At 38.4% G+C, this 13,849-nt stretch overlaps 1 protein-coding gene across 5 annotated transcripts in view; it reads left to right on the top strand.

The window, feature by feature from the left end:
* Positions 1 to 114: 114 nt before the first annotated feature.
* Positions 115 to 13,849, top strand: part of apba2a (amyloid beta (A4) precursor protein-binding, family A, member 2a) — a 27,966-nt gene continuing 14,231 nt past the window's right edge. The window contains exons 1-8 of one of the 5 annotated variants that reach the window (XM_057837175.1): positions 142 to 261; positions 2,575 to 2,841; positions 5,643 to 6,788; positions 6,880 to 6,966; positions 9,299 to 9,338; positions 9,428 to 9,573; positions 9,710 to 9,796; positions 9,867 to 10,052. In XM_057837175.1, the coding sequence (XP_057693158.1) occupies positions 5,826 to 6,788; positions 6,880 to 6,966; positions 9,299 to 9,338; positions 9,428 to 9,573; positions 9,710 to 9,796; positions 9,867 to 10,052 (1,509 nt within the window). In that variant the 5' untranslated portion in view covers positions 142 to 261; positions 2,575 to 2,841; positions 5,643 to 5,825. Of the gene's footprint in view, positions 262 to 2,574; positions 2,842 to 5,642; positions 6,789 to 6,879; positions 6,967 to 9,298; positions 9,339 to 9,427; positions 9,574 to 9,709; positions 9,797 to 9,866; positions 10,053 to 13,849 lie in introns of all 5 variants that reach the window. The other 4 variants (XM_057837177.1, XM_057837174.1, XM_057837178.1 and 1 more) reach the window with 4 other exon arrangements.

The raw sequence follows: 13,849 nt of genomic DNA, 5'->3' as shown, positions 1-13,849 counted from the left end.
AAAAATGTATATATATATTTTTTAGTTTGTTTGTTGGTTTTGTTTTTTTCAAGGGCGTATCATATATTCTGCATAATGTAAGCGTGTGGGGGGGTGTAACTGTGGTCACGTGACAGCGACTTTACCTTCTATACACATGTTCCGGGGCTGTTGCTGCGCGTGTGCAGTTTTAATTCAAAATTCGCCATCCCAAAGAGCAATCTGTTCTTTTTGTGAACAACACGAACTTGGTTCAAACCGGGAGGCCAGGCTATGATAACGGTAGGTGCACGGATGGATGTTGCAATTTTATTTGGGGGCAGTTTGGTCGATGCTGATTTGATAAGAGACAAAGCTGGACGTGCTCATCTGGCAGCACATCAGTTGGATGTCAGCGTAGTGCAGCGTTGAAATCAAGGTCGATTTTCCGATTTCCTTTGATCGAGATGGAAATCCTCACGAGTGTTTGCTGGGCTTCATGCGTTAAATGTGTTTCTTTGATATTCAATTGTGTGTCGTATAATGCGGCGTTCACCGCGCGGAGAGACCACAACAAGCCAGCCTGCATCTGCGGCAAAAGTTCGCCATAAAAAACGGTTTTGAAATAGCTCCCCGAAAGCGTCAAGGGCAGGGCGAACTGCTCCACGCCTTTTTTGGGTGTACCTTTTGCTTTTTGATTGCCAGTTCAGCACCATGGAGAGATCAAGGGACATGGGAGGCTCCCATTCTAATCATTGCCATTTCATCTCATTTGATCTGAGCACCCTTACCACAACAATAATTAGGCGCAGCTAATCAATTTGTTCAGTTAAATCGAGAGCTGGATTTGAAGACTAGTGTCATTGTGGTCTGCCACACAGACATTGCCATTGCTTCAATTAACAGCAGGTGTCAAATAATGTGATGAAAAAGTCAGTATTAAAATTAAGATAGCAGGGCCGGAGTGGGACTCATTTTCAGCCTGGGAGTTCCATACCATAGACCGGCCCACTTTATATCATGACCTACCGTATTGAAATAATGTAATAATAATCATGCTGTCCAGCGAACAAAATTTTTAATCGCATGCCGTCAATAGTAAACTTGCGATTAGTGGCATTTTTCTAATTTTTATTTTAATTTTTAAATACACCTATTATCACATGAGTGGACCAATGTGCTAACCTTACATCATTCAAATTTAAGCCTCATTAGGAGCAAGAAAAGAGTTTTACTTTATACTTGTAAACATGAATTAAACTAGGGCTGTCAAACGATTAAAATTTGTAATCGAGTTAATCACAGCTTAAAAATTAATTAATCGTAATTAATCGCAATTCAAGCCATCGATAAAATCTGCCATATTTTTCTGTAAATTATTGTTGGAATGGAAAGATAAGACACAAGACGGATATATAAATTCAACATACTGTACATAAATACTGTATTTGTTTATTATAACAATAAATCCACAAGATGGCATTAACATTATTAACGTTCTGTTAAAGCGATCCATGGATAGAAAAACTTGTAGTTCTTAAAAGATAAATGTTAGTACAAGTTATAGAAATTTTATATTAAAACCCCTCTTAATGTTTTCGTTTTAATAAAATTTGTAAAATTTTGAATAAAAAATAAACGAGTAGCTCGCCATTGGTGATGTCAATAATTACATAATGCTCATGGTGCTGAAACCCATAAAATCAGTGGCACCCAAGCACCAGCAGAGGGCAACAAAACACCAAAAACATCAAGTAACAAGTGGAAATGACACTGTGCTTTCATTTTAATCTGTTTGAGCGGGGCATGTGCGTTAAATGCGTCAAATCTTTTAACGTGATTAATTTAAAAAATTAATTGCCGCCTGTTAACGCGATCATTTTGACAGCCCTAAATTAAACATGAATTTCCCCCAAATTAAGTTGTAAAAAGGGAGGCACGGAGGAAAAGTGGTTAGCATGTTTGCTGATAGTTCTGAGATCAAGGACTCAAGCACGGGTTCTGCGTAGAGTTACTGTTTTATTTTTGGGGTACTATCTATAATTTTGTACTGAATATTAGGCTGACTTTTTAAATACTCAGAAACCTTTTGCAGGTGTTTTGAATTACACATGTGGCAACTGTGTACAAAACTGAAGCTTTTCACCGTTTTCAAATTTTTTTTTTTGGTTTGTAGTCATAATAAGCTGAAAAATCTTCAGAATCAAAAAAGTTACAAGGTACTGCTTGAGAGGAGCCATTACATGCAAATTGACGTTTACAATTTTGTTGGTTTAATCTTTTATATTAAATTGTCGAAATGAAACAACTTCTACTTGATATTCAAATTTTCAGGGAGTACTGCTTATACTTTAATGTGATATATCATTGGTTTTGTATTATTTATGGCAGATTTTTTGGCAAGATTACAAAAAAAAAATTAAATGTGAAAGATGAAATGATTGAACTCACCAAAATGGCTGTCTCCCAAACAGTTCGAACATCTGTGCATTTCAGGGTAGTTCGCACCGATTAGTCAACCTCAGAGTGCCATGTTTAGGGTTAAAATGGCAAAGTTATGTTTTGCCTGAGAATGTGGATTTCACCCCAATCCTTCGTCTTTGTGCCCAAAAATAGTGAGCTTTGGGCAGCCGCGACAGGAGCACGAAGTGCCTGGAGCCACCATGCTGGAGGTTTTCTGGTGCTCTAAAACATTCCAATTCTTTCATTCTACACGTTCATTTGCAGTTTACTTTAACTGTGCATGGCAGTAATAAATAACAATAGTGCCATATTTTGGTCTAAAAAAGACAAAGCTATCTTTTGCCAGCCAAATGGATTTCACCCCGAGCCTCTGTGTGTATAAGGTGTCTCAGGTGGCCACGACAGCTGCGCAACATGCCGGTAGGTCACTGTACTTTCATCCAAGCATGCTCGAAAACAACCATAATGGGTCGCGCCAACAGCCGGAGTGGTTCACGCTTGTCACACTGCCTCAACGTGCCTCATTTCGGCCATTAAAACCCAAAATTTAATTTCACCAGGATCAAGTCAACAGAACTGGCGGCATTGGGAGAGAGTCATGGGGTCTACAATTTCAAATTACGGGATACTAGAAGGGCCATAACGTATCGCGCAAAGGGGGGTTGCGTTATTGCCGTTATTAGCGAGTTTAACTGGCAGCTTCGTTAGAAATGTATACTACTACCGGCCCAAACGTCAGGCCGGCCCACCGGGAAGTGTCCCGGTCCTCCCGATTTACCACTCTGGGCCTGTAAGATAGCATATGAGGCTGAGCTCATAATTACAAATTGCCAAGAACTTCTAATAGAGACTTCTGAGGACACCATTTCAGCTGACATAAAGAAAGGATATCAGTCAGCATCATTATTTGTGATGCATAATGAAATGCAGCATTTATGGCATACTAGTGTTATATCTCTCAAGACCGGTATTGGTCCAGAGATCACACTCTGGGCGGTCTCGGACTCACTGGCAACAGGGACTTGGGATTTTCTGTGAAGACCAGGCCTTTACCTTCATTAATGTGATTCTAATTAAGGAAAAACACTTGGTTAAAGAAACAAACACATTCAATATTTTGTATTACCAACACTCCACTACCACTATAAATGACTGCAACCTTAAAGAGCATACGACAGGAGAAAAAAAGTCTTAAATAGCATTATTATGTGAATTAGAATCATATTTTGAGACGATTTGACTATATACAACATTTTAGCAAAGCGCAGATGACGAGAAATTAGTCTTTTAATCTGCCGGTTAGCCACGCCTACCATTATAGGTCTCTAGCGTCCCCAATAGGTGGATGACGTCAGCGGGAGACTGGGCTCATCGGTTTTACTATTCAGCCCATTGAGGGGGAATTATTCAGAACGAGGAAAACGCGACGAAGAGAGATGCAAAATGTCATTGTTTCAGTCTCTCTATTCCAATATTTTTACAGGATATTCTTTTTATCCAAAGTATTTTCCCCAATAGCTAAATAAATGGCATGGTCATGACAAATAACAAGTCTTGTGATAAATGGGATATGAAATGATAAAAATGCACTTATTCAGGACGCCATGGCAAAAATACTCCATAATGGTCAAAACTGTCGACTTTCGCCTTTACTGTCGCACCTCCCGAACGATATTTTATGACACCTAAATGGGACATATGTCATTTCCCTTCCCCGGCTTCGGAGAATGTAAACAAACCAAGAGGCGTGACAGCTAGCCGACATGCTAACCCGAACCGAGTGATGTTTCAAAATCTTCGAAGCAGAAAATCACACATAACTAGCCCGGATAATTTGACATGATGACTGGGTTGTTGATCGCCTTTGCGGATCGGCAAACCGCCCGGCGGAGAGCAATTTACAGCTCGTTCCCCGGAGGAGGGCGGCTGCAGTTGTTGTGAAGCTAACGTGCAGCTAATGTGCATGATGAGAGCTTTTTACATGCCTATCAATGATCAAACGTAAGTAGTCCTTTATTTAAAGAAAGTTTGTGTTTACTTTGTAATCGCTGTATTCGTATTTGACATAATACAAAACAAGATGTTTACTCACTTCCTCGTAAATCCAATGGTCCCATAGTAGTAGGGCATGTTTTGGCCAATATCCACGGTGAATGGGAACCTTTTGAAACTCCAAAAAGGCGCACATGCCTCTCCCTCATACAGCAAGATTTTTCTGCAGCCGTTTGGCTGGCGTGATGCGAAAAATAAACGTATTAATCCGCAAAATCTGCTGAATCCTTAGTCCTCATACACAACAGTATGGCTGTACAGTGAAGAGGACGTCTTCAACCGTACACGTCACAGCGCCCTCCTCCTCAAGGCAAGACCGAAGCCGGAAGTCACTCATTTTCATGACGCGGGATTCAAAAAACTAAATAAATATAGCGATCGCTTCCACACACATTCAAGCGGTCCATATCATTCAGGAACATAAAATACCGCGTGAATTATGAAATAAACATGCTTTTTAGTGTCACATGCACTTTAAAAACAGTTTTGTTTTTTTTACATTCCTCTCAGTCTCGGCTTCGTGGTGCTGTAACAGTGTTCCTTTTATAGTTCTCCCATTTCTCCAACTGGAGTTTAAACACATGATGCCACTTTGGTAGTCAGGTGTGTGGACTACTCAGCCAGTAGCACAGTCTACACTGTTTTATGCTGTTAGCGAGTTTTGTTTTACAAACTTTCAAAACAGTGCCTCTTCCCGCTTGTCTGTTGTAGCCTATTTGTTAGCACGTTTGACTGCCAAGCTAATGGCGTGGGTTCAAGTTCGGGAGTGGGGGGACAATGGAAAAGATTTGACATGATGTCACGACAATCAAGATTGGGTACATATCAATCATAGTAAAAATATTATCAATATTAAATTTTTATTAGCATGACTTTCAGTTTTTAACAATAATAACGTACAATCCTGTTTTTAAATCTATTTCAGGAAAATGCATGTAATGCAGGGTTTTCCCAAAATTTTTTACTATGAAATTCTGGGAACCGCAGCTACCAGTATTTTACAGTAAATGCGATGGTTTTGTTGTTGTGGTTGTTGTTTTTGCAATGTGCATCTGGTGTTGTTGATCATAAAGTTAATGATACTTTTCCACATTGATAATACATACATTCATGATGCAAGAATCTCAGAAAGCTCATTTTTGTCCACCCCCCTCCCTGACCCCCAACAGGGTTGAGATTGTTTGGTTCTAATAACCAATAATGGTTCACGGAAAGGGGCCAGACACAATTTCCTGAAGGAGCAGAACCAAGCAGTTCACATAGATTTGCCAAGGGGCCGTCCGCCTGTATAATCATCCTCTACTTTGAAGGATGATCTCAACAAGCAGCTGATCCCTGCCAAACACTCCCATATGAGTTGTCAACCAAGAGGTGAAGACATGGACGACGCATGCTCTGAATATGACAATGTGGGCTCTGATGTGGAGCAGGACTATGATGAGGTACTACATTTAAACAGGGAGGCCATTGTGGATACGAGGTACTACAAGCAGTACTGCCTCGAGGATGGGGGTTACGTTAAGACCACGGCTGGTAAAAATGGAAACGAGCGGTCGACAGCCACGCCTCGCCAAAGCATGGAGAGACGGAATGGGTCACAATCAGAAAATAAGCCCCATATGGCCAGCCGTTCCTTTAGGTCGCGTTCTACCCACATACAGACTGCAGAGGTTGAAGAGGTAGGAAAAGGTCTAGAAAACAGGTTTTTCTTTTGTGACGGAGATGAAATAGAAGAGGTGCTGGATGGAGCAAGATTTATAGAAGATTTAGAAGAGGTAGAAGATACTGATCAAACACAGGCTGGCCTTTATCACGACAATGAATGGATTAGTAAGGGGTGTGATGAAAGGGAGAAAGAAGATGACAGTAGAATGACAAGGAACCATAACATGCCGGGAACAAATAGGAATTGCGACTCATCTCATGTGAGCTCTAAGGCAGAAAGACAGGGAAAAGGACAAGGGAAGACAGCTGCAGCACAGGACATTGAACACATTACTTCTGGGGTTAAAGGTTGCACAACCAACAAAAATGATCATCGTGTAAAGACATCCGCCAAGGAGAGCAGAAAAGCTCCTGTGCGAAACAAAGCCAAATACAGCAAGCAACACTCATCCCCTCATCAAGGCCAAGCACCAATGAACAGCCAGAAGGCTCAATCTCGTAGAGAGGTCACTTCTGTTCCCAGACCCTACTGTAATAACCAGGATGGGGAACCGAGGGTCATCAAGCCATCGCCACCTCTCCGTCAAACACCTGAGCAAGAGGAAATGCCGCCCACGGAGAGCCACACTCAACAACAAGAAGTCCAGAAGGTTTGATTAATTTCCCATCAGTATTATCGGATAATCACCTTCTTGGCAGAGGTAAGAAAATTCTTTAAAAATTAATTTCAATTATTTAAAGCAGGAAGAGAAGCCAACCCCAGTTGAGATGCAGCAGCCGACGAAGAGTCCAGAGCACCTCACAGATGCTGAAAGCAGTTCCCCAAAGGTTAAAACTCATTTTACTTACTTTGATGTTTTTAGAACCATGTAGGATTGTAGGATATCTCGAAAAAAATACAAAATTGTGTAAAACTGTAAGAAATAAGCTACCCTTGATAGTGATAGAGATGCGCATGCGCCGGTATGAGATTCTGACGGTAGGCAGAGGCGTCGCGTCCCATTAGGCAAACCAGGCAATTGCCTAGGGCCCCCAGCCACCAGGGGCCCCCAGAGGGCCAACGGATTTAGCACACGCAGCTTGTGAAGTGCTAGTGCCTTGTGTCTGAGTTCCCTGAAGCGGTCCCTTCACTCGCTCTACACCCCGCCCTCCACACGTGACTCAGAGGGAGAGTGAGCGGCGATTTGTTTTTTTGTTTTTAATTGGCGTATATCCAAAATGAAGAGAGGTTATCCTTATGGAAGCGACAAAAGAAAGAAAAAAAAGCAGAAGAGGAGAAAAGGAAGCAAGACAGCGGTGAATGTACTATGTTACTGTAGTTTTATGTCCTAATGTAGTAGAAGCCGGGGACTTTGAGTGTCCTAAAAAGCGCTCTATGAGATCGAGGCGTTATTATTAGGGCTGTCAAATTTATCGCGTTAACAGGCGGTAATGAATTTTTTAATTAATCACGTTAAAATATTCAACGCATTTAACGCATGTGCGGGACGATCCACTCATGCATTGCCGCAAACAGACTACAATGGCGCCGTTTTATATATATTCGGAGCTAAGAGGCAGAACAAGCGAGAGGAGTGGACTCAGGCATTCATTGGGGCCGCGCTATTTATTGGCATAAGCTTTGGCATCTCTTCCACAACAATAATATCTATTGTAGCGAGCGACGTGGTGTAGAATGACAGAAGATAATCTTTGTCTTAACACCCTGTATTGAATACAACGCAGAGAAGATCTACCATTTGCAGCCACCACTGACAGTCATGGTTGCCCAACTTCCCATCATGCATTTGGACGGAACAGTTAAGTCGCTACAGTATCATTTACTGAAAGCACAACAAAAATAATATTCCTATCCCTCAAAAAAAAAAAAAGTTCACAAAAAACAAAAACGCTCAATGCAAAGAGAACTGGCATTCCCACTCAAAATCGCTATGCAAAATAATACTCAGACTTTGGTCAAACTCTTATTTAAACATTTCGTTTAGCTCACCAAATACACTAGATGGCAATATTTAGTCACAATATACAAACTATCAGAGGTCTCGTACTTTGTGAAGTCAAAACTCAAATGAACGTAAGGTACAATGAACCCTGAAAGGACGGCGTCAAGTCGAGGGGAAAAAGGCACTAGAAAAACTTTAAAAAGTTAGACTCTAAAACAAAATATTTATTTAAAAAAAAAAAAACGTAAAATACTGCAGCTATCATTGCCAGAATAATACCATCAAAAAACAAAAAAGGTTTACTGTCAAATTAAAAATAAACTACTGTACTGTAAAAAGAACTAATATTTTAACATTTTTTGTTTTTCAGCAAATAACTCAAACATAAAGTATGTATGTGTAACTGGTATGGTGGTGGTGGTGACAACACTGTGCTTCCATTCTCAGTCTCCCCACTCTCCAACCAGGTTTTGAGCCCGCATTGTCCAACAGTCCAGTGTAGTTCCAGTTGCTGCTACGCTCTTTTAAGTTGTTTGGGAGTAAGGCTTCCCAATCCTTCTATACACACATTACTTCCTCCAACTGCTCTTCAGTAGCTTGCTAGTCAGCACGCTCAACAACTGAGATGCCGGGTTCGAATCCCAGTTGTAAATGGGGAGAACTAGACCGGGGTTACATAAGGATCACAGTATAAAATAATTATGAAATAGAATTTTTTAAAACCATGATTTTCAGTTTTTTAAAAATAATCCCATGAAAATCTGCGGTAAAATTTACAGTGACGGACCAGTTTTAAGTGTATTTTATGGTTTTCTTGTTTTTTTGTAATGATATTATTTTGGCAAATACAGCTGCCAGTATATTACAATAAATTCAACAAGGTTTTACAGTGTAGCGTCCCACTCAAAGCTGTCTGTGTGAAAAAAATCATACTATGTCGTACCTTAGTTTTAGTCGCAGACCCAGCCAAACTCTTAAAGAAAAAGTGCTTGATAGTTCTGATAATGCAGTACTTGTACTATAAAATCTATTAATAAAGGCAGAGGAAGAATGGATTTAGATAAATGCGGCAGTAGATATGATAACTATTGTTCTATTATCTCCCGTTTATTCAATTCATATTGTGTTAAAATTTAACCTGAGATCTAATTATTCACTTTTATACTTTTACTATTGAGATGATCATGTGAATACTGACTAATGTTTTCATTTTGCAGAAAACACAAGAAGCTGCTTCCTTCCCCAGTTTTGAAGACGGTAAGTCAGTGAAAGTCAGTGTTTGTTAACCAAAGTCTTGACACATTTGTAAGTCTTATACCGGATGCTTTTTTGGCTATTTTACAAAGTCCCAGGTCCTTGTGAGCCAGAAGATCTTATTGACGGAATTATCTTTGCCGCTAACTACCTTGGCTGCACTCAAGTGCTCTCTGACAAGAATCCAACCAAGACTGTCCGCATGTCACAAGCTCATGAAGCCGTCAGTCGTATCAAGGTAGATGACCTCTGCTTGAATTAAGAGAAATTAATTAATAAATTAATTCAAGGAGCTGATTGAGTTTTTCCAAATTTTGACCACATGATGACGCTGTTGCATCTCATTTTAAGTAATTGAATATTTTATGTACAAGAGCCAAGATGAAGACTCCCAAATGATGACTGAAGTCGACCTGTTTATCTCCACTAAAACCGTCAAGGTGCTCAATGCTGACACACAGGTGAAAAAGAATGTGTGCTCCAGCCACTTGACATTTTGCTACAGAAAATTCAGTCCTTTTCTCCCTGCAGGATACAATGATGGATAGCGCCTTACGTACCATCTCTTATATTGCTGACATTGGCAGCATAGTGGTTCTGATGGCACGCAGGCGTTTGTCTCAGGGGTCGTCTGAGGATTTCTCCGAAACTGTAGAGTCCAGCGGCGAAGGGAATAGTCAGTACGGCATGTTCTGCTATGTCTTTGAGTCCGAAGATGTAAGTAGTCACTAGTTTTACACCTAATAATAGCAATTTATCACACGCTACTCCAAGCAATTCATGATCTTATGATGATGATAGTTGCATTTGGCACGCCTAATTTAAGAGCTGTCTACAAGCAGTTATGAGGAATGTAAGGAATATTCCAAATGCCAATCAATTTCCGACCTAAACTTTTTGTTTGTTATTATATTAAGAGACTTGAAATAGTATTGTGCATTCATATAGAAATGTATATTCTTTATTATATAATAATAAAGGCTAACAATTGCATTCATTTTTACCTTTAAACTCAAAGAGTGACTTTTTACACACAATCTTATATTTAGTCCAGCACAGTACCAGTATACGTATATTGCTGGAGTTCTGTCCAAAAGCGGATTTTAAGGGGTGGCCATGCCCCCCCTGGTGGCCGAAAAGTGTCATTGCATGTATACACACATTACTTCCTTCAACTGCTCTTCAGTAGCTTGCTTGTCAGCACGCTCAACAACTGAGATGCCAGGTTCGAATCCCAGTTGTAAAGGGGGAGAACTAGACCGGGGTTACATAAGGATCACAGTATAAAATAATTATGAAATAGAATTTTTTAAAACCATGATTTTCAGTTTTTAAAAAATAATCCCATGAAAATCTGCGGTAAAATTTACAGTGACGGACCATATATATATATATATATATATATATATATATATATATATATATATATATATATATATATATATATATATATACACACACATATATACACACATATACACACACACACACACACATATATATGTGCGTGTAAGGGGTTTTGGTTTGCTTTTTGCATTTTTTGTTTTTTAAACTGCCTTTATTTTGCTTTTATGAAAATGAAATAAACACTTAAAATGTAAAAATGTTCAACTGTTAAAATGCCTCTTAGCTCTTTGGCTAGTTTAATGACTGACTACTGAAACACACACACAGTTAAAGATGCCGATCGATCGGGTCCGATCACGTCATTTTCAAAGTATCTGGATCGGCAAAAAAATATCGGACATGCCTTTTTTTAATATATGTATATTTTTTTTAATTTAAATCGTTTTCTAATTGTATTTAACGTTACAGACAAAATGTCTTACACTCATCCAGAGTTGTTTTGGCTTAAAGTAGGGCGATCAAATTTATTGTGTTAACGGAGGTAATTAATTTTTTAAAATTAATCACGTTAAGTAATTAACGCATGCGCTGCACGACCCACTCACGCATTGTCGCGTTGAATCTATAAAGACGCCGTTTTACCTATAGATAGCACTAAAAGGCAGCGTATAATGAGTAGAGAGAATTTTGACTGCCTTTGGAGCCATTTTTTATGTGATGGTGGTGGTATTATACTTATATAGTGCTTTTCCACCTTTGAAGGTGCTCAAAGCGCTTTACACTACATCGCCATCTACCTACTGGTGACGCAGTGGCTAAAGCCTTACAATACCTCTCTCAGCAATTAAATGTAACGTGGGAATGTGGGGAAGAAAGGTAGTAGTTGATCATTTTGTTAACACTCTACGTACTTTCCCAACGCAGAGAAGATATATCAATTGGTACCACTACGCACAGTCATGGTTGCACTTCCCATCATGCATTTGGGCAGAAGTTAAATGGCTGCAGTATCATTTACTGAAAGCTCAACAAATACACTAGATGGCAATATTTAGTCACAATATACAAAGTCACATTTATCCTTTAAGAATTACAAGTCTTTCTATCCGTGGATCCCTCTCACAGAAAGAATGTTAATAATGTAAATGCCATCTTGAGGATTTATTTGTAAATAAAGTTGTAAAGCAATCTCAATAAAACTGCAACAAAAATGAATGAAATGAACCCCAAAATTTTTTTTATATTATTATAATTATTTTTCGAGCACCTTAGACAGTCATTTGCTTTGCATACAATTCAATATATATATGGCGGAAAACACTCAGGTGACTTGAAATTCCGCTCTAAGACCCCCAATTTAGCCAACTTTCAAAATTGTCCGATATGCACACTTGATACATCATTGGAAAGCTTAAAATCTCAATTTTCTGGGGGAAGAAAAATTGTGAACAAGAGGGCATTTGAAAAAAAAAATAATAATAATTGAAACAGCGAAACCCTATCTGGAGGCGAGAGCATGCAAGAGCAGAATTACAGACGCCATGACTTTAACGAGATATTATCGCGTACTTACCTTGTTTCGATCCAAAAACTCCATGTCGCATGTATCACTGAGTGTCAAGATACAGCTGTGAATGGCCACAGCTGGATTTTTGGGGGATTTTATGGGTGAAACATGATCATATAACAAGGTTCACGATGCAGAAATCGCAGACATCAAGGAGTGGTCGAGATTTTCTTTTTCATATATTTACCTTTTCAAACATTTTTTTCCAATCCAATTTTTGTTTGTTTTGATCAATTATTTATCATCTAACATATCGGGAAAAATGCGACAGAAACAAAAAAAATACAATTAAGCAATAGTTATGCGGTAAATATCCGTGACTTTTTTACAGACGCCATTTTTTTCACACTGAGTTCATCTGTTTAAAAGTTTAAAAACATAATTCACGCGCATATTTTAAAGTCGTTTTTTTAAACGAAATATTAGACATCAATAAATTACTCAAAGCTAAAAATGACATTTTTAATAATAAATATAATTAATTACCTTCGTTTTATGGCTGAGTTGAAACAAAAGCGGTTGCGCGACGTCTGTAAACGGGGGTTTTCAGGGGAAAACGGGCAAATTAAAAATAGTTCGGGGGCTTAATGCACCATGAATCTGCTATGGCAGCATCTAGACATATTGTTCTATCAAACACAACAGATCTTGTACAGCAATTTCTTTTAAAGAGGAGTGCAAGAGCAGAAACTGCTTTTTCAGTCTTGTCTGTGTTTTCCGCCATACAGTGGGGAGAACAAGTATTTGATACACTGTCAATGGGAAAACCCATTGGCAGTGTATCAAATACTTGTTCTCCCCACTGTATATGTATATTAGAGAAAAAAGAAAAAAAATAATGATTTTTTTCTTTGATATGATTGAAAATATTTTTTTTGATTGAAGCAACTTTTTTGGGGATTGCATGATTTAGACACAAATGTCCTAATCATTATATGCCCCAATCACAAAAAGGATTGCTTCAATCAAAGAAATGAAAAATTAAGTGTTCAAATGCAAATTTTTCAATCTCAAATATTTTTTCGCATTCAAAAACATTTTTCTATGATTTAATTTTTTTTTTTTTTTTTGGATTGAAGTGATTTTTCTTTTTGATTTTTTTATATTTCTTTTCTTTTTTTGAAGCAACTTATTTTTTGATTGAATAATAAAGAGAAAAATGTCCTAGCCAAAATGTGGCCCAAACACAAATCGACATTACTTCAATCAAAAAGTTGCTTCAATCAAAAAAAAAAAAGAAAAAAAATTAAAAATTAATCAAAGAAAAATAGCTTTTACATGCAGTTTTTTGAGTTTCAAATTTGTTTTTGCATTCAAACACATTTTTTGTTGTTGATTGAAGCAAATTTCTTTGGTTGAAAATATATATTTTGATTGAAGCAACTTTTTTTCTTATTGAAGCAACTTTTTTTTGATTGAATAATAAAAATGCAAATCTACCTCCATATGGCTACAATTTTTGACTGGGGTAACTACACTGGCATGACAACGGAGGGCGTACCAAATTCAATGGACGATGACCTTGGCGAAAATTATTGCCTAAGCAGCCTGATGTAAATTCCCCTCATGATGGGAAACAAAAAAAAAACGCTCATTGTCA

Source organism: Corythoichthys intestinalis, chromosome 5 (genome assembly GCF_030265065.1).
Source record: "Corythoichthys intestinalis isolate RoL2023-P3 chromosome 5, ASM3026506v1, whole genome shotgun sequence".
NCBI lineage: Eukaryota > Metazoa > Chordata > Actinopteri > Syngnathiformes > Syngnathidae > Corythoichthys > Corythoichthys intestinalis.
Note: the sequence above shows the minus strand (reverse complement) of the source record. Positions and strands in the feature narration are given on the sequence as shown.